The 20,568-nt window shown below is 47.4% G+C and overlaps 1 protein-coding gene across 1 annotated transcript in view; it reads left to right on the top strand.

Annotated features, from left to right (window-relative positions):
* Positions 1–1,626: 1,626 nt before the first annotated feature.
* Positions 1,627–20,568, top strand: part of CNRIP1 (cannabinoid receptor interacting protein 1) — a 99,063-nt gene continuing 80,121 nt past the window's right edge. Inside the window, exons 1-2 of the mRNA XM_078649593.1 lie at positions 1,627–2,096; positions 5,984–6,128. Coding sequence (XP_078505719.1) covers positions 1,918–2,096; positions 5,984–6,128 — 324 coding nt within the window. The 5' untranslated portion in view covers positions 1,627–1,917. The remainder of the gene's footprint in view (positions 2,097–5,983; positions 6,129–20,568) is intronic.

Here is a 20,568-nt window from a genome sequence, read left to right as displayed (position 1 = left end):
AGCTTTGTGTGTTGGTTTATTTTTTTAATCGCATTCTTTTGTTTGTTCACTCCTTTATTTGTTTCTGTGTGAAGTCATTCAGGCTTTTTTTTATTTGTTTTCGCCTTGCCATTTACAATGTCAAGACCTTAAACTCGCGTTCATTTTACAATGCTAATAGCTCTAACTTTTGCAATGCCGAGACCGTTGCATTGTAAATGCTTGTTACAATTTGTATGGAGTGCGTCTATTTGTACGGATTGTACTTCCTAGGTTGTAGGGGCCTCCTTACAAGTACGAGTTGTATGGGGAAAACGCTCCATACCACGATTTGTACAGCGTTTTTCCAGGATCGGAATCGGCCCCTTAGTGTTAAACCTACTGTGGGAGCTTAATATTTGCCTCGCTACACCCCCTTATGCTCTTTAGAATTCCACCAGCCACTGCCATTGGCTGCCTTTTTTAGCCTTCTCACACCCTTTGGGGCTTTAACCCTTTGCAGGCTGTTTCATGCCATCCCCTCCAAAGGGGGGGATGGGTTCGCCTATATTGAAAAATTGGCTTGCCAGACTCCAAGCTGCGTTTAGTGTCTTCTTATACTGCACTTTCTGCACCACACGTTTTGCCACATCTTCTATGTTTTATTACTTCTGTACTTTTACTGGAGGTAATTTCCCTTAAGTAATGTGATATTACCTCACTGCTCAAATGAGTGGTTATAGTCGAAATGCGTGGAAATGCTAAATTGCACATTGTGATACTAGAAAAGCTTGGGTCAATCCCATTTTTCACGCTTAACTTAAGTGTGTGATCCTAGGCAAATAGGAAACGTCACCATGCCCCCTTCTTCTTCATTATCAGATATGAGAGCACCTTGAAATTTGTCCGTTCTGGATATGCATTGTATAAAAACTTCTGGTGTATGATTTAATAGGTTATAATGTTGCTCAATTTACAATAAGAATAAAGGCCACATGTTAATGGGACACAAATGACAACTGACTTGCCTCTTGGTACTAAAGGTAATGTTGTCATGGTGGGATCGGCATTACTTTCCCTAAATTAATATTTAAAAATGTTAACTTTCAATAAATGTTTTTTAGTGCAGTGATGTAATCTGAAATACTACGGTGAAACGCTTCCGCATCTTAAAAAAACTTTTTGGAATTTTCAAGATTCTTGATCATATTTGCACATTATATTTTTTGCATCACTTACATACGAAACAATCCCATGGCTCGGCTCGGCTTGGTTCTCCCTCTTAATCTGTTGGCTCTCCCATCTCTAGAGAGTACCACACATTTCTTCCATGCCCCACAGCTTTGAATAGGTGTGTTGTGGTCAAGGAATGACAGACAGAAACATATACATTTAGTGCACTGTATTTTTTCCGAGAGCCTATTACAGAAAAAAAGGGACCCGAAAATGCTTGAGAAACCATCAAAACACTGACATACCAAAAGCAAAAACAATTCCTTCAAAATCTCTTTACCGTGCCAACTTCCGCAGCCGCCTGATAAATAAAAAATAAACAACGCAGCTTGAAGGTTTTGCCAATGTTTCTCCTTCCCACTCCGCCTTCTAGTCTGACCCAGGCTCTCCCGGTCACTACTGAACCAGCCAAGAGGCAGACATTCATCCTCCCTCCCTCTGCACCAGTGGATTTACACCCTCCCTATCAGTCCGGACTTATCAGAGTCCTCGAACGCCAGCGCTAAACGTTGATTGTTGTTAACGCCGGCTCCGGATTTGCGAATGCGCGTTTTGAGCGCAGGTGCCCCCCGGGGACCAGGGAGGGACCGCGCAGGCTGTGTTCTCGATGGTTAGAAAAAATCCTCAGCTGCGTCTCTGAGGTCGGCTGCTGCCGCTGACAGCTACCTCATCCCTCCCTCCTCCTGCCTCACGCATCTCTTCCGCTCTCAGACGTCTCTGGAAGCCATGGGAGAAATACCCAACCTGGTGAAAATCGCCGTCTCCCTAAAAATCCAGCCAAACGATGGGCCGGTGTATTTTAAAGTGGACGGGCAGAGATTCGGGCAGAACCGGACCATCAAACTGCTGACCGGGGCCAAATATAAAATCGAGGTGGTTGTGAAGCCGGGCGCGTTGCAGGCCACGTAAGTAAAGCATAAACCTTTCCTGTTCGTTTCCAGGCAGCTGCCCAGAAACGTTATTTTCCTTTCCTTTGCAGGTATTTTTAGACGTGAGGAATGCATTAGTGGCTAATGGGTGCAAAAGGTCCTCTTTTAGTATTTGTTTGACGTCTTGCTTAATATTTTGGTACAAACAGGGTGTCTGTGTAAGATGTACAGTTGCTTCCTCTGGGTCATGGGCTTGTAGTGATTAATTAATGGCCGGATTTCCTCCTTTAAGTGCATTATAGCAACGATTGATCTGCAGAAGGGTTTAAGAAGGCGCTGGCCCACCACTCCCATGTGCATTGATTTGCATAGATTTTGCCTCGAAGCGCAGCAGACATGGATACTGTACCGTATTTCGTGTTAGACATGAAGAGAGATGGTATAATAAATGAATGCTGGACCATATAGTTAGATATGAAGGGGAATAGGTGTCAGATATATCTGTACCGTACTTCCTTGTTGGATATGAAGGGACGGGGGTATCATAGATGGACACTGTGCTGTATTTGATGTAGGTGTTAGATATGACGGGGGAGAGTATGAGCGTTAGATACAGTATATTCCATTGACATGTTATATATGAAGGGAGTATCACGTATGGATATTGTACGTATGGTATTTACATGTTACAGACCGTGGGCCAGGGTATCCGATATAAATGCTGTACCGTATACGTATTAAATATGAAGGGGCAGGGTAGCAGATACACATACTGTACCGTATTTACGTGTTAGATACGAAAAAGGGGGTATCAGATATAGATATTCTACCGGATGTACGTGTTAGAAACGAAGGGGATTAGTGGTTTCAAGCCTTGTTTAAGATTGTTAAAGACTTGTCCCATCCGGTCTGCGCGGCTAACTCCGTGCGAGCCTCTCAGGCTTTATGCGACTCGCTGGCGCTAGCCTTCGAGGAGAAGACCGCTAAGATTCTGGCTGGCCTAACACTTCCTGTAACTGAGGAGGCCTGCCCTGCGAGCCCTTCTGACAGGGGGCGGGGAGCTTCGGGCAGCCAACCCCAGAGGGACATCAGGGTTCTGGATCTGGGCGCTTTGAGCGGCTCATCCAGTCGACCCCAACCGACGGCTTTGGGAGCTCCGGATGAGCAGTCCAGTCGACCCCAGACAAGCACTGCTGTCTCGGTTCTGGGAGCTCCGGTCAGTTCACACAGTCGACCTCAACCGACGGCCTTGGGAGCTCCGGATGAGCAGTCCAGTCGACCCCAGACAAGCACTGTTGTCTCTGATCTGGGAGCTCCGGTTAACTCACCCAGTCGACCCCAGCCAGTTGGCGTGGAAGCTCCGGTGGAACAGCTCAGTCGACCCCAGAGAGGCACCAGTGTCTCTGATTTGGGAGCTCCGGCCTGCTCACCCAGTCGACCCCAGCCGGTTGGCGAGGGAGCTCCGGTGGAGCAGTCCAGTCGACCCCAAGGGAGCACAAGTGTCGCCGATCTGGGAGCTCCGGGCAGCTTATTCAGTCGACCCCAGCCAGTCGGTGTGGGAGCTCCGGGGGGGCAGCCCAGTCGACCCCAGCAAGCCGGCGTGGGAGCTCCGGGCTGTTCACCCAGTCGACCCCAGCCATCCGGCGTGGGAGCTCCGGGCTGTTCACCCAGTCGACCCCAGTCGGCCGCGGCGGCCTTTGGGGCGGGTGATCTGATCATCTCACCACCGCGGTTGGACTCCTTCCCTCTCCCGTCCTTTGAAGACTTTTGTAAAACGGCTTGTTCGGTGTCATCCGGTTCTCCGCTCGATCCACTGCCCCCCAAATTTTGGAAAACTTTTCAGGAAGAACTGTTCCCGCCTCTGTTTTCAATCTGTCGCCAATCTCTGGAATCGGCTTCTGTTCCGGGCTGCTGGAAATTAGCAGTGGTGTCGCCTCTGCTAAAAAAGTCAACCCTGGATCCAGCTGTCCTTTCCAACTACAGGCCGATTTCCTTGCTCCCCTTTCCAATCAAGATCTTGGAGAAATGGGTAACTCGCTCTCTCTCCGGCTATCTGGAACACATTGGGTGGTTCGATGAGGCCCAGTTTGGCTTCCGACCTGGTCACGGGACGGAGACCGCACTTGTGACCGTGTTGGATAACCTGCGTTCGCGTGTTGACAGTGGTCGGGCAGCCTTTCTGGTGCTGCTCGACATGTCGGCCGCGTTCGACACGGTCTGCCATCGGACCCTGGTTCAGAGGCTGGAAGAGTGCGGGATTTGCGAGGGGGCCAGAGACTGGCTAATGTCATACCTCGAGGGCAGGCAACAGTTGGTGTCACTTCCGCCTTTCAGCTCGGAGCCAAGGAAAATCGGACAGGGGGTGCCACAGGGCTCGGCCATCAGCCCGTTATTGTTTAACCTGTACCTCCGTCCACTTGTCCAGCTAATAAAATCTTTTGGGGTCTCGGCATTTAATTATGCCGATGACACTCAGCTGGTGTTTTCCTTGGAAGGAAGCAATGCAATCTCGCTGAACACCTTCCATCGCTGCATGGCAGCTACAGCGGATTGGCTTCAAGCAAATTCTTTGCAATTTAATAGCTCGAAGACGGAGGTGCTCCACTGTTCCACGGATCGGATCCCGCGGGCTTTACCCACCGACTTCTGGCCCAGCACTTTTTCCGAACCGGTGTCGGCATCGGAGTCAGCCCGTAATTTAGGGGTCATGTTCGGCCCTAATTTACAACTTGACCTACATGTTAACAAAACCACGGGAACATGTATGATGCTGCTCCGCATGCTCCGCAGAGTTTTGCCTCTGCTTCCTGCTCGATCCAGGCCGGAGGTAGTCCGCGGGACTATTTTAAGTCGGCTGGATTATTGTAACGGCCTCCTTTTGGGGGCCCCAAAAAATCTGATTGGGAAACTGCAGAGGGTGCAGAATATGGCTGCCAAACTGGCCCTTTCACGTCCCAGATCCAGCTCCTCTACTCTGGCGCTTCGTGACTTGCACTGGCTCCCGGTAGATCTACGGGTCCAATTCAAAGCGGCCTGTTTGGTATTTAGAGCGGTTCACCTTTTAGGCCCCCTTCCACTACAAAACATGTTTGCATGGTATTCTGCCCCACGGCTTCTGCGGTCGTCATCGGCTCACCTTCTAGTGGTGCCCAGGTTTCAAAGAGTGAGGATGGGCGGCCGCTCATTTAGAGTGGCGGCAGCTAAATTGTGGAATTCTCTCCCACTCACTCTCAGGAGCTGCAAGGACTATCTTCCATTCAGGAAAGCCTTAAAAACTCATCTCTTTCCTAAGTAATGGCTGCGCGTCTGCTCTAGTCTTGTGCGATGGGTTCTCTGATCAAAGCGCCAGGATGCCCTCTGGGTGACAGGTCTGCGCTATAAAAGTATGCGAAATAAATAAATAAATAAAATAAATAGTGGTTGTGTCGAGGGCGGCCCACTGCACCCCCTTCCCCTTTCTCATGAGTGATTACGCACACTTCATCAAACAAAATGTAGCCGCAAAGGGAGGGGTTGGTGCACATGAATTTTGGCAGCAAAAAGCAATGAACAGAAGGAAACGTGAAGCTCAAACGCTAATACCGAAGCTGGTTAAGACGATTAAATCTCTGCTTAATCGACAGTACTGCACCATGGGAGACACAAACACTGCCACCGTTACATTCAGACCCGTCAGCCGCTAGAATGCAAACGCCTTAAAACATATCATCACAGGCAGTGTCATAAAATATTCATTTAGGGTATGCATGAAGGCAGAGGCTGAAGACTGTCACATGTTCTGCCATTGTGCCGTGTATGAATGATCGCATCCATAATATGTGCCTCGTGACTTTATTTGCCAGTCAGGAAGCACTACATGACTGCAGCCACGCCTGTGTTTGACAGTGTGTGATTTTGTTTTTCTCTCGCAATGTCTGTTTCAGCACCATGAATATAGGAGGAGTGGTTCTCCCCCTCGAAGAGAAATCGAGAGACCCGCAAATGGCCAGTTATACTGCGTTCTACGACACCGAAGGAGTGATCCACACCAAAAGCGGGGAGAGACAACCACTGCAAGTCATCATTCAGGTACTGAATCGGGCCTAGAGTTGAAAAGAAACAATTCTCTGTATTACAAGACTGAAAGAATGTGTGTACCGTAAGGAGGTACGGATCTAATCCTTTCAGCATCCAAATTAAGTGATGTCAAAGAGCAATGAGAAATAAAAATGCACTGAGCAGTGGAGTAATCCCCCCAAATGCCCCCCCCCCCTGCAAAATGAAGATTCATCAGATTTCATTTAGGCTGATAACCTCACGGATATATGAAGGCCTCGAGCTGCCACAGCCGGTGGGCAGGGGAGGGGGTTTCCTAAACTAAAAGGAAGTGTTACTATGCACCGGCAGCTGCACGGGCCCCCTTTACACGTCCACCAGAAGGAAAAACAGGATCTGATAGTTTTCATATTAATCGGAAGTGTTTTGTGAGGTGTACAGTGGAAAGAATTATGTGTGTTCATGCAACAACTACAGCCATAATAGCATTGTATCACTCCACGTTCCATCATCTTTCGGACAAAAAACACCGAGGAGGATATAGTACTGACTATTAGGAATATAACGTTTGCATAGTTACTATACTGCTATCATTCAGTTACTATAACTAGAAACCGACGGCCATGCAGCCCGGCATCCTGCCAGAGGAGTTCCAGTGACAAGTGATGCACCTGAGAAACAGCCAATCAGGGGAGTTTCCCTTCTTCAGTGGTAATCTAGTTAGTTCCAGTGCGGCCCCTCGTCCCATAGCTGTCAACTGGAGGCTAGAGGCAAACCTGGCCATTCATTACTGACATCAGTGTCAAGTTGTACATTCCAGGACACTAGCCATTAGGCAGGCCCCTCCTGCCAAGAGGATATCATTCCCACACCTCCCCGAAGAAAACAAGTAAAAACCTTCCCCATACCATTAGGACCATAACCTACAAAATATCCCCGAATTAATGCTATATTTAGGTACAATTTATAGCTTTAAATATTAATTGGTGCATACGTTTCTTGAGTTTATTTGCAAAGAATGCTTAAATTAGACACTAGGGGCACCTTCCAGCCGGAGTGGCGGGGCAGCACATCAGAGCTCTGTGCAGGGCTGGGACCCAATGGTGTGATTTGTAATTGTTCCAAATCACAAGACACGGCTGATGAGTCCTATTGTTTCGAGAAGTTTATGGTGTTCGAAGAGTTATGTTTTCAGGTCCTTTTGAACGAAGGAGAGTTGGGGCTGTTTTGATATTGATGGATATGTTGTCCCAGAGCATGGGTAGCAAATGAAGAATGCTTGTTTTATTTTTTTATTTTTTTGTATTTTTTAGTTTCTAGTATAACCTTGTCGTCTGCTGGTGTACTACTGCCTGAGATGATTAATTTCTGGGCCAGGTATATGGATGTTCCATTTCTGGTGTCCTTATTTGTGATACAGATGGTATTGAAGATAATGCAGGTTTCAAGCAGAACATTGATAAGACAGGATGTAGTATTATGTGGGATGCCTTTCACTGCGGCCAGGGAGACCGCAGAGTAAAGTGTTACCACCATACAAGTGAGAGAGGCCCTGGGCTTTGGCTCAATCAATTTTGGTGTGCACCGGTTTCACTTTCTTCAATGGGTAAAACTGGTGCCAGGCAGTGTTGGTTATCTTGGAGATGTGGGATTTGAAGGAAAGTTTGAAGTTGAGGGTGAATCCAGTATATTTAGTGCTGAAAGTCAGTTGAGGCATGAAGCTGTCACACTTCAATTCACTGAGCCAGGCTTGCATTTGTAATTGTTATAAGCTGTTTACGATGGCAAGGATTTTGTCTTGGTCAGTTTGAGTTTTAGGTAGGTGCTGTATATCAAGTTCTGAATAAAACTGAGACAAGTTTTTGAGGTGTTGAATGTTGTGAGCAGAATGGACATTCTTGAAGAGGTATTCTCTAGTGTATTGATGAATCTTGATGTGACTGTAACTGAGTAGAGTTCAGAAGAGCTTCACTTAAAGGTTATAGATTATGACGGACAGAATGGAACCTTTGAGTACTCCACAGGAAACAAGTTGCTGAAACCTTTATGCTCTCTTCTGGATGAATTGGTGGTAATTGGTAAGGTAGTAGGTGAGTCACCGGAGTATTATGTCATAAAAGGCCCATCTATGTTTCCAGTGTATGGATTAGTGCTTGATGACTAACTGTTGAAGGCTGAAGATAGGTGTAATAAAACCAGGAAGAAGGCAGTCATTCTTGTAAGCGATTAGGAAAACATTGTCAACTATGTCACGAGCATCAGCCTTGGTTCTTCAGCATGGTGTGAAGTTAGACTGATATTCCTGAATGATGTCAATCCTGCCGATTTGGTGTAGATATTGGCACTGAGGTTGCTTTTATGAATGGACAGCCAGAGATGGGGCACTAGTTGGTGAGATAATCTGGGTCTAATGTGGATTTATTTAACAAAGAGATGAGCTGTCCTATTTTGAGGTTGTCTGCAAAGGTTCCTTGAATGAGGGAGACACTGATGATACCGCAGAGGTATGTGAAAGCAGCTCCTTAGAAGGTTTTCACAATAAATGAGGGAAGAATATAATCTACGTAGGACATGACTTTAAGGGAGTCGATGAGGTCAGTTTGTGCGAGAAGACTGAAGATCATCCATTTCAGGGTGAATGGAGGAGAGATTGGATGGAGGGTGAATGTTGTGTGGTGTCATTGATGTGTGTTTTGGTCTTCTTCATTTTGTCAGGAACAAGTGATTGATGGCATTGGTCTTGCCAATTAAGTGTGAGCTTGGCAGGTCTGAAACCAATTTGACAAAGTATCTAGCTGAATTTGAAGAGTGCCTAGCTTCTATTTCAGACCTACTTAGTGGGTAATTTGTGGAAGTTGTTTTTGGCTTAGACAATGAATGAAGTCAGTTGAGGTAGATCGATATGGCCTTTGATCTATCAAGGCACGGGGTTTGAATTTGAAATATCTTTTTTTCTTTGTGGAATTTGAGTATATTTGACCTTTCAGATGGTGTTGTATGTGATGAGCACAGTGTTGACTCATGATTTGGGCAGACAGTTTCTACTGAGTGTGTTGAGTTCTTCTAGAAGTGAGTATATGTTGAGGTCCTTGAAAGAATGTTAGACTTTAATATTTCTTTCCAGGTTTAACATGAAAGCCAGAGAGTTGTGTATCTTTCTTGGCCCTCCACACACTTTTACATAAACCAGAGTTTGTTGCTATATTACAGCATAATAGTTTTTGAGGATTATATGCTGCACCTAACTATAGCCAGTGGCTAGTTCTCTCTCTCTCTTCGTTTCACTTGGAAGAACAGAGCAACAGTCCAGGCCAGATTCCATGTTTGATGCCTATTTGACCTCTCAAACTTGGTGCAGCATCCCCTAAACATTTCAACTTCACCCCCTTACTGTGCTGAGGTTGTTTGTGTTGGCGCATTAGTACTCTGTTCACTTGACCCCTGTTAACCAGTGCTAAAGTGTTTGTGCCCTCTCCTTAAAACTTGGTAAAATTGGCCTACGTCTGCGTGGCACATTTAATTTACTTGTAAGTTCCTAATAAATGGTACTACCTGTTCCCAGGCCCATAGAGTAAATGCCACTAGTGTGCAGTGGCACTCATTGTGCCACCCACTAAATGTAGCACTGTAAAACATCTCTCGGGCCTGCCACTGCAGCCTGTAGGGCAGTTTTAAACTGCAAATTCGATCTGACAAAATAAACCTTTTGCTAGGTCTTTACCTTCTTTCCTTTTTAATACTTACAAGTAAGTAGGGCTCTTGGTTTTATTATATTTAGTTTTTTACATTTCCCTCTGTATGTATCCATGCGCAAATTTTGCTAACTTTATCCATATTTTTCCATATTTATTTTGTGAATAAATGAAGCTGGAACTAGTATATTTCCAGATTTACATTACTGATACATTTACACTCTCACTTGAATTCATGACAGTTTTTAGTGACATAAACACCCACAGATGCTATATTACATCCCTTATATAAAGACATGAACATTCTAGTAAGAACCTTGTGCATAGCTATTTGTTTTTAATCATTATTAACATTTAATTCCTTGTTTAACCTCCATACTTGTCAGGCCGCACAGCTATTGGCCTGGCAGTCATGACTGACAACATTTAAACCACTCAAAAAACAATCTAATTTCCGATATTATCCACATTTAAACACAAATACATACTATAAATGGTATTCTGTCTGTATTTAGCTGTAAAAACCAGTAAAAATGGAAATCAGGGAGCCTTACTTAAAAGTAAGGTGGGCCCTAAATAAAGTCTCAAAGGACAATGTGCATAGTATTTAAAAAGTGTACTTAAGTTTACTGTTGGAAGGCTATCTCTACCATAGATTAACCCTGGGTTACCTTGTCCCACTTAATAAGGTCTAACTTCAGATTGGGAACAGATAGAAAAATTATGTTTACACTTGTCCCGGGGTGAGTGGGGACTTGGGGATCGGGCTGGACTCTTCTACTGTAGGAATGACCCTGGACGAACGATCAAGAGAAGCAGAGCCAGAGAACTTGAAAAGACTTTTAAGTGAAGGTTTTATTTGTGTATATGTTTTTCTCCTCCGGCTTGTAATTCGTTCTCTGGCGAATGCTGCTGGATCAAATGCCGTGGTGCGAGGGGGATCCAGCGTGCCTCGGATGTCGGGTCAGCTCGTCCTTAGGGCCAGTTGTCACCGTATGCAAAGAAAGAGACAAAGGACGTATTAGGACCGGGTTATGGGGACTGCAGGTTGTAGGGCCGGGAGTGAGGGAAAACCGGTGACCAAGTGTATTTACAAAAACGGATCGTGAGGCAGTGCTCGTGAGGTAAAGGGTTTCTAGGGAGGAGAATTTTACACGGATCTGTACAAATATACAACTATTCAATAGGCGGGACTCGGTGCCCCATCCAACCGGCCACTCGGCCCCATACCTGTTGGAGCCACGCTCCTCCCGTGGGAACGTGGCGGGGCGGCACGTAGTTCCGTTGGCCTCCTGGCTTCTCCATCTCCACTCCGGTCCTCGCGATACTCTCCGGCTCCTCGCTGTCACTGCACACTCCTTCACCGCCTTCTCTCCTCGCCTCCTGGGAAACGCCGTCCGTCGCTTCCTGGTTCCGGGCCTCTTTTGACGCCGGTGCATCTCTCCGTAGGGGCGGGGCTTCCTCTGCGGGCTCTGATTCCTTAAAGAGACAGGGTTCTTTTCCGTCCGCGGTCGGCCTCCAGTACTCTGGGTCTCCAGTCTGCCAGTCGTCGTCCACGTCCCGACCAGGCTGCTGCAGGGAGGGAACGGAGGTACGTGAAATAGTGGGGTCGGACCACCAGTCCATAGTCTGATCCCCCGTCATAATAATAATAATAATAATAATAATAATAATAAGGGAGTTTTGTAGAGCGCATGGTTACGCTCAAATGGCGTGTCCCCGCGCTAAGACAGAGGAACTCTTGAGGCAGGACCTCAGATTCCGCTCGGTTACCGTGTGTACAGGTGTGTTTTTAACTTCTTTCTGAAACTAAGTTCAGATGTCTCTAGGCGAAGGTCCAGGGGCAGGGCGTTCCAGCTCTTCGCCGCCAGGTAGCGAAAAGACCTACCTCCCATGCGAGCCCTTCTTATCCGAGGGATCTTTAGTAGGCCTCCATGGGTAGAGCGAAGGGCGCGCGTGGGTACGTATCTGGTGACTAGGTTCTGAAGTGGTGCTGGTGCCTTCCCAGCAAGGATGCGATGGCAGGTGCAAAGGGCTTTAAACTCAACCCTGCTTCTTACTGGAAGCCAGTGAAGGGTTTGAAGGGCGGCTTTGGAGGCCGATCTATTGGGAAATTTTAGAATGAGGCGAGCTGCCGCATTCTGCAGCACCTGAAGGCGATTTATTGCCTTACTGGTTGCTCCCAGATACAGCAAGTTGCCGTAGTCCATGCGCGATGTGACGAGGGCATGCACCAGCGTCCTGCGTGCTGACGTAGGGAGGAGATCTAAAACCTTACGCAGAGTTTTTAGGACGCTGAAGCAGACACCCGCCACACGGTCTATCTGAGGTCCAAAGGACAAGTCAGCATCAAGCCAGACTCCAAGGTTCCTAGCTTCTTGACAGGGTGTTGGAACGTCGCCTAGGCATGGGGGCCACCACGCCGACGACCAGATAGATGGGTTCCCCCCTACCACGAGCACCTCGGTTTTACTGCCATTTAATTTGAGGCAGTTGTTGGACATCCGGGCTGCAAGATCTTGCATGCAGGCTCTGCAACTGTCCACCGCAAGACCGGGCGCACGCGAGAGGGAGATAACCAGCTGTGTGTCGTCGGCGTAGGATACTATATGCAGACCATGGCCCTCAGCAATGGGGGCCACTGGAGAAACATATAGATTAAATAGGGTGAGGCTCAGGGACGATCCCTGGGGCACACCCTGGCCCAGGCCGATTTTCCTAGAATAACATTCCCCCTGGCGGACCTGAAAGCCTCTGCCCGACAAGAAGGACTGGATCCATTCGAGTGCAGCTCCAGATATCCCTCCACTATTCAGACACTGTAGCAAGGTGGTATGAGCTACAGTGTCGAATGCTGCACTCAGGTCCAATAGGATGAGGGCCATAGTCTGACCCTCATCAACCCCCTGGCGTAAGGTCTCCACAGCCATCAGAAGCACTGATTCCGTTGAGTGGCGGGGGCGGAAACCAAACTGGGTGTCGTGTAGGAGGGCAGCCTCTTCCACGAAGTCCATCAGTTGCATGTTTACCGTTTTTTCCCGCCACTTTGGCCAGATAGGGCAGAAGGGAAATAGGACGGAGATTTTCTAGTTTTTCGAAGCCGATGTTGGGTTTTTTCCTAAGAGGTAGAACCACTGCCTGTTTCCAGTCTCTGGGCACGGTCTTGGTTCTAAAAGACACGTCCAGTAGATGTCTGATATATGGTTCCAGCACCGGTAAGCTGTCAACTAGACGTTTCGGCGTGGTCGGGTCTCGTGGGGAGCCCGACCTAATTGATCTGCAGATTTTTAGGAGGTCTTCTGGGGACGGGGTGACAAAGTTGGTCAGTGTGTGTCTGTCCCCCCATTCCCTCGGGCTTTCCATAAATTCCATCCCAGCAGTGGGGTGACTAGGGAATGCCGAGTAGATTTTAACTATCTTTTCAGCGAAAAAATCCGCGATCTTATCACAGAGTTCCATCGAGCAGTCGTCTGGAACAACGGCTGGTTTCCCACTCAAAAGAGTTTTATAGAGCGAAAAGAGCTCCTTCGTGGAGTTACCAGCTTCACTAATTCTATTAGTGTAATAAGATACTTTAGATTTTCTAATTAGTCCATGATAGACTCGCCTCTCAATTAGGTAGGCCTCCCTAGTTTCCTTTGAAAGAGCCCCTCGCCACTGCCTTTCGGCTCGCTTCAGTGCTGCTTTCGCCACTCGTAGTGCATCGCTATACCACGGGGCAGTTTTTTGAGTGCGGCCACCCAATTTGGCACGGGAGAGTGGGGCCGTGCAGTCAAGCGCCTCATTAATACATTAATACGTTTGCATAAGTTGGTGTTAGCCGTGTCCGCATCATCCCCCCCAGGGCTCCCTCCTTTGGTAAGAGCCACGCAGAACTTAGCCTGGGAAAAGGTGGCCCATCTCCGCCTGGGGTGGTACAATATTGCTGGCTCCGGAGATCTTGCCCCAGGAATGCATATGGAGAATGGTACCAGGTGGTGATCCGACCAGGGGATAGGGATGGGAGTCATGGCTACTACTTCCCCCCAATTGGCCAAAATGGGGTCTAGCAGGTGTCCCAACTGGTGAGTGGGGCCATCTACTATCTGGTTTAGCTGGAGGGCTCCTAGTGCTTGGCAGAAGTCCCTACTGGTGTTATCCATGGTGTTGTCTAGATGTAAATTGAGATCCCCCAACACCAGGAATTTATCTTTGCGCAGCGCAGCCTCCGTTATGCCTACCACAAGACTCTCCCCAAACCTGGCCATAGGGCCTGGAGGTCTCTAGATTAAGATGCCCTTCAGCGTATAGCCCTCTTTTACTTTAATGGTAAAGCTCCCTGCCTCACTATCCAGGATGGGGGAGTGGTCTAGTTGGCAACGTAGACTTTCCCTGGCTATGATAGCAATGCCTCCTCCTCTACCAGTGGGTCTATCCTGCCTAAACATTATATAGCCCTCTGGTATTGCTTCTAAGGCATCAGGGGTAGAGCCTTCATCTAGCCATGTCTCAGTCAGAAACACTAGATCCCACTTTTTCTCAGTAATTAGGTCATATAGATCTAGTTTGTGCTTCCGTAGAGAGCGCACGTTGAGCAGGCCACATTCCAGGATATAGTCTCTAGGGGCCACATCCCTACCAGGATCATAGGAAAAGTGGCAGTGTTCGCAGCTCGTATTATCGTCCGCTCGCAGGTTGTGCAGACAACGGCTGGCAGTGCTACTGCGAAAAGCCATCAGCTCTTGACGGCTCCACTGTATTTGTCCCAGCCGAGGAACATAGGGTATGGCCCTGGACCGCGTACGATCGCGGGCGGGCGCAGACGGGCTTGCCTTAGGCGCCCGCTGCGCTCGTCCGCTGCGCGTCCGGGAAGTGCTCATTAAAGTATGGAGATGAGAGGCGTGACCTAAAAAGTGGGCGTGGCCCGGTGAGCGCGCGATGGCGGCGCTGTAGTCCCTTCCCTGTATCAGCGCTAAGGTCCGCTGTGTCAAGGATTTCACACCAACTTCCTGGGATAAGTGCTCTGGGTGAGTGGAACGTGGAATTAAAATACACACAATTACAATCCAATATTTTTTTTAAAACGAGCAGTCTCTCCCGGCTTCCGCCTCAGGAGAAGGTCTAAGTCTTTTTGGCGCGCTAGTGATTCAGCGCGTATTTAAAGGGCAGAGGTCGGGTGGGCATGACCTAAAAAGTGGGCGTGGCCCGGTGAGCGCGCGATGGCGGCGCTGTAGTCCCTTCCCTGTATCAGCGCTAAGGTCCACTGTGTCAAGGATTTCACACCAACTTCCTGGGATAAGTGCTCTGGGTGAGTGGAACGTGGAATTAAAATACACACAATTACAATCCAATATTTTTTTTAAAACGAGCAGTCTCTCCCGGCTTCCGCCTCAGGAGAAGGTCTAAGTCTTTTTGGCGCGCTAGTGATTCAGCGCGTATTTAAAGGGCAGAGGTCGGGTGGACGTGACCTAAAAAGTGGGCGTGGCCCAGTGAGCGCGCGATGGCGGCGCTGTAGTCCCTTCCCTGTATCAGCGCTAAGGTCCGCTGTGTCAAGGATTTCACACCAACTTCCTGGGATAAGTGCTCTGGGTGAGTGGAACGTGGAATTAAAATACACACAATTACAATGCAATATTTAAAAAAAAATGAGCAGTCTCTCCCGGCTTCCGCCTCAGGAGTAGGTCTAAGTCTTTTTGGCGCGCTAGTGATTCAGCGCGTATTTAAAGGGCAGAGGTCGGGTGGGCGTGACCTAAAAAGTGGGCGTGGCCCGGTGAGCGCGCGATGGCGGCGCTGTAGTCCCTTCCCTGTATCAACACTAAGGTCCGCTGTGTCAAGGATTTCACACCAACTTCCTGGGATAAGTACTCTGGGTGAGTGGAACGTGGAATTAAAATACACACAATTACAATGCAATATTTTTTAAAAAACGAGCAGCCTCTCCCGGCTTCCGCCTCAGGAGTAGGTCTAAGTCTTTTTGGCGCGCTAGTGATTCATGGGGCCCACCGTCTCACACAGGGGGCCCGTCCCGTCACAACACTTAAATGAATTGTTTTTTAAAATCGTCTTTGACTGTAAAATCAGAGTTTCAGTTTTGAAAGTGTAATTTTTAGAAAGTTGGCATTTTTTGCCCGAACCAATTGTGCTCTTCTGTTAGTGTGCTGGGCCACTGTGGGTTGTGTATTGTTTCCAGACAGTGAGACAAAGTAGGCTGAGGTGTGAGGAGAGTGGGTCTTCCTGATAGGATGACTTGGGAGGAGCGGCCCTGGTTACACTACAAAGGACTGTGCCTGAATCACACACAAAGGGACCTAACACCAGGCCTGCCCGTACCTTAGTCACCATAGACAGTTTGGAGTTAGGACAAGTGAAAAGAGAAGAACTGTCCAGAACCAGTTTTGGGGGTACATCAGGTAATTTCCCCACACAAAGACTGGAACAAGGTATAAAAGAAATGAGACCTTCAGAATCTCTCATCAAAACACTCCTGGACCTGTGGATGATTTAGAAGGAATGTCCTGCTATCTGAGGAAGAGGAACTTCCCTGCAGACTGAAGAAGGAAGATTGGACCTGTTTGCCTTGAACCCAGGCTACCCAGAGGTACCCCAAGGGTCAGTTAGCTGACTTCATATGCAGTTGTGGCTCCTCAAGGGAGTGCTATGGGGCAGTGGGGTGGGGCGGGGGAAGGGCAGGATGGGGGGTAGTAAACTCCGGTATACGGCCGACCGGAGTTAAGTACATAAATAAAAAAATACAACAAATTACATTGCGTGCACTGCAACGCCATTTGCGTTGCAGCGCGCGCAATGTAATTAGTCTTATTTATTTATTTCTTCATTTCAATCCGGCCGGCCGTATGCCGGAATTTCCTAACCCCCACCCTGCCCCGTCCCACAGCCCCGCCTCACCGCCTCACAGCACTCCCTCCAGGAGCCGCCACTGTTCTTATGTGAGCTATAAGGACACAACAATCTTCCAGAAGCCTCCCTGCAACTGCCCAACACCAACTGGAGCTGCCTGGACCTGCCCGAACCTGCTGCTGGAGTAAGTCATGATACCCAAGAGGTTCTGGATCCTTGACTGACACCAGTGAGGACTCATCATGAAGATAAGGCGAAAGTACAGAAGTTTTGGGCTCTTCGTGACTTCAAAGTTACCTCTTCACGGCAAGAATCGATCGTCTATGATGACCGCCAACGCAAAGTTTCAGTGGGACTTGCTCTTCGCGCTGGCAGCCACTGTGTACGACAACTGGCAACGTGATACCTGCAGTTCGTGTTGACAGCAGCCCTCTAAAATGATCAACCAAAGTGCAGTTCCTGCAACATCTGGCTCTTCATGCTACATCAATGACCATGCTGTATTTCAGAAACTAGTTTTCCAGTGGCACTAGCCATGTCCCTGTTTCTGATACACGTTGCATTGCTCAGCCTAAACTCGTGGCTTACCCCCAGCCTAGCGCATCCAGATACCCGCGAGTGGCGCTTTGTGCTTATTGGGGCTTTTTTTTAACAAAAAACTTTTTTAATGAATGTCTCTGGTTCTACTGATTAGATTTTTGTTGATTTGGTGTCATTTCATTTACTACAATTGGCTCTAGTTTTCTAGGTTGATTAGGGATTTTTGATGTTTCGTGTTCTTACTTTATTACTGTTTGTCTGCTGCATGAATACTTTACACATTATCTCTGAGCTAAGCCTGACTGCTTTAGTGCCAGGCTAACAGAGAGTTAGGCACATGCGAATTTAGTGACTTTTTGTGGTTCACCGTGACAAGGATTGTGTTTATTGTTTGAGGGGTCCTTCCACCCTACTCAGCTTAACACTATTGGTGTTCAGTGGTGGGAACCAATTCTTGTTTCGTGCAGCATTACTAAGTGGTTTGTGTAAAACCAAACATTGACCTTTTAAATTCTCCTGGATTGACCATTTATTCCAAATTCAATTCCTGCCTCACACATGTGCACCAGTGATACATGCTTGCAAGCATGGAGATTTTGAGAAATTGTGTTTTGCTTCGGGAGTCTGGGGGTGAAACTCTACTCAAGCAACACCCATTATCCCTTTGTCCACCCACAACCTGTTCCCTCAGAAGTTGGAGGACAGTAAGGCTGAAAGAAAATTCAGACTGCATCTGGCCAAACTGATAATCGCTCCACATAACTAAGGATCTGGTGCCTAACTTTGAGGTGGAGATATGATATACCTAATCACAAAGGAGGGACTGAGGGCTTTTTAGACAGGTCCAGCATACATGCCCTAACATCTCCTGATCCCGGTAGAAGAGGGTAGGCCGGCCGGATTTTTGCGGACTTTGCAAAACCACACAAGGAAATTCCTTGTGTGATACCTGACGGGTATCGATTAAGTAGATAGAGAAACCCAACTAGGGTTGGTCATATGCTATCAGGTACTACACATAGCATGTGTTAGGTTGGTTTAAAAGGGTAGATCACACCATACAACCACCCACATGTAGATAGATTTTATTTTATTATGTCCTGACGAATCACCACTAGATTGTTTAACTACCAGGCGAGAAACATGTTGACCGCACAATGGAGCGCCCCACCTGAGACATAATCTCAGACATGCGCCTTTGTTTCTTTTAATCAGGGTGAGAGACCCATTGATTAAAATAGTCTGTGCTGGTTCTCCCTCTCCACACTTTCATCTACACTAATTAGGCCCCTTACTCCTACGTCATCAAACAGCATTTGGAATAAAAGATCTCCGCCAAAGAGCCCCTCTTAGGGAGCTTGTCAGGTATTGCAGCGCCGACCTGACGAGGAGCAGCCCATATGATGAAGCATGACACCTTGACGGGTGTGTGAGGGCCCTATATTCCAAGAGGAGGAATCCTCATCCTCCTACACTTCATGACCAGATAAAACCAGTTTCCCCTTGTCTCGATATTAGGAACAGCATACCTTTTGTTAGGGAATATGATATAGACATGATATAGGCCTATTAGGTAGTTCTGGAGATGCATAGGGATCATGAAGTGGATTTGGGAGCCATTCTCTGGAGGCATATACCCACTGAGTGGAGGGCTTCACTGCTGGCACTAGGCAAGGGTGACAGGATGAAGATCCCACTCATGAAGGAAGCCCTTGTCAGGAAATATGGTAGTGCCTGTTAAACATACAGATTAAAGTTCTGGGACAGCCAGAAGATGCCAAGCCAGTCCTGGGTGGATTTCATGAATTACTCCAAGAAGGCACAAGATGATTGGATGAAGGGCAGTAATGCGATGAGCTGTGCAATTTTATTCTCAGAGAGCACATGTTCAGCAATTGCTTTGCAGAACTGAGCCAACACCTCATTGATTACAGAGTCACTGTGTACAGTGATTTTGCAAAGGATGCAGACCTCTGGCACAACACCAGGGTCCACAAGAAGGTTCATGGGGAATCCAAGAAGGGTGGGCCAGATAATTCTTTCAAGGTCGCCAAATAAGCTTTTAGGGGAAGGATTCCCAGTCCCATTGTGACCAAAAGAAAGGTGTTTTTATTGGAAGGAGCTCTCAATTCTCTTTACACCTAGGTGCCACAAGTGCTACACTTTAAGAGCTGTCCCATCTGCCCAAAAAAGCAGCAGCTCCCCACTGGTGGGCAGATCTCGGAGATGGAAAGTGTATTGCTCAGGGAGAAAGTTTCTCCAATTAGTGGGGGATAGTGCAGAGGTTACCTTAATGTCCCTGGGTGATAGAGTGATGGTGCCAAAGGCTGACATGTCTAAAATATAAAAAAAGTATGGGTAGAGGGTCACCATCAGTTGGCAGAGCGTAGAGACTCCTCGAGACACAGGAGCCAGCATGACTGTTGTAAGGTGTCATCTGGTATCCTCAGAGCAGGTGGTTCACAATGTAGTCTATCAGGTCATGACAGATGGCAGCCACAAAAGCCACAAAACCCACTATCCTGTCTGATTTCTTTTGAATTGGGGTGGGGGTTGTGGGGGGGATTTCAGGTTCCTTAAGTGTAGCTGTGAATCCAGCCATGCCTGTGGATTGTCTGCCTGGGAATAACAATGGTGCTTTTTTCAAAGCCCGTGTGTTTTATTTGACTTCTTTTTATACTTTCTTCAAACAAGGTTAGACCATTATTCTCATGTCATCTTGTCGGGCCACACATATTTTTCACGAAAATATTAAACATTCAAAACAATCACAGTAATGTAACACCACAAAATGCAAAACAAAATTCACAAGCACATTACATAAAACATTACATAAACAGTACAAGTGCAAGTAACCAGTCCGTGATTTTCGAATACACCTGGCGGACCCTCAAAGATAATTGTAAAGGCTCCTGCCTTCTGTCCTGCCTGTGTGTAACACTCATGGAATACTTATTTCAAATGGTGTTGTCTGTAGGGGAAAAAAGGTGTATGTATTCCCTCGTGGCACACCCAGCTAGTTATCCCGTGAGCACAAGCCAATGTGTTTTGAACCCTGTCCTGCTAGGGGGTTCTCCTCAGTACGCGGACTTGGTAGTCTTGATAAATTTGTTTCAGATACTGATGGGCTGTTTCCTTATAACGCCATTTCACTCCAATTGTCACTGCTTATAATTCTTTTTATGATGATGACGGAATTCTTTTAAGCACTCTGACCTCTGGAGGATCTGTCCTCATTACTTTCAAAATCTTCACATGAATCTCCTTCAGCCCACCTTTGCTCACTCGTTCAGCTCCAAAATCTGTATGAAGTATAGAAGAGAACACACCACCACAGTACTATAACTTAGATGCTAGGATTTATAACTTTTTCTCATCAGGTTTTTAGAAAGTTGGCACAGAAA

This window comes from Lissotriton helveticus, chromosome 6 (assembly GCF_964261635.1).
Source record: "Lissotriton helveticus chromosome 6, aLisHel1.1, whole genome shotgun sequence".
NCBI lineage: Eukaryota > Metazoa > Chordata > Amphibia > Caudata > Salamandridae > Lissotriton > Lissotriton helveticus.
Note: the sequence above shows the minus strand (reverse complement) of the source record. Positions and strands in the feature narration are given on the sequence as shown.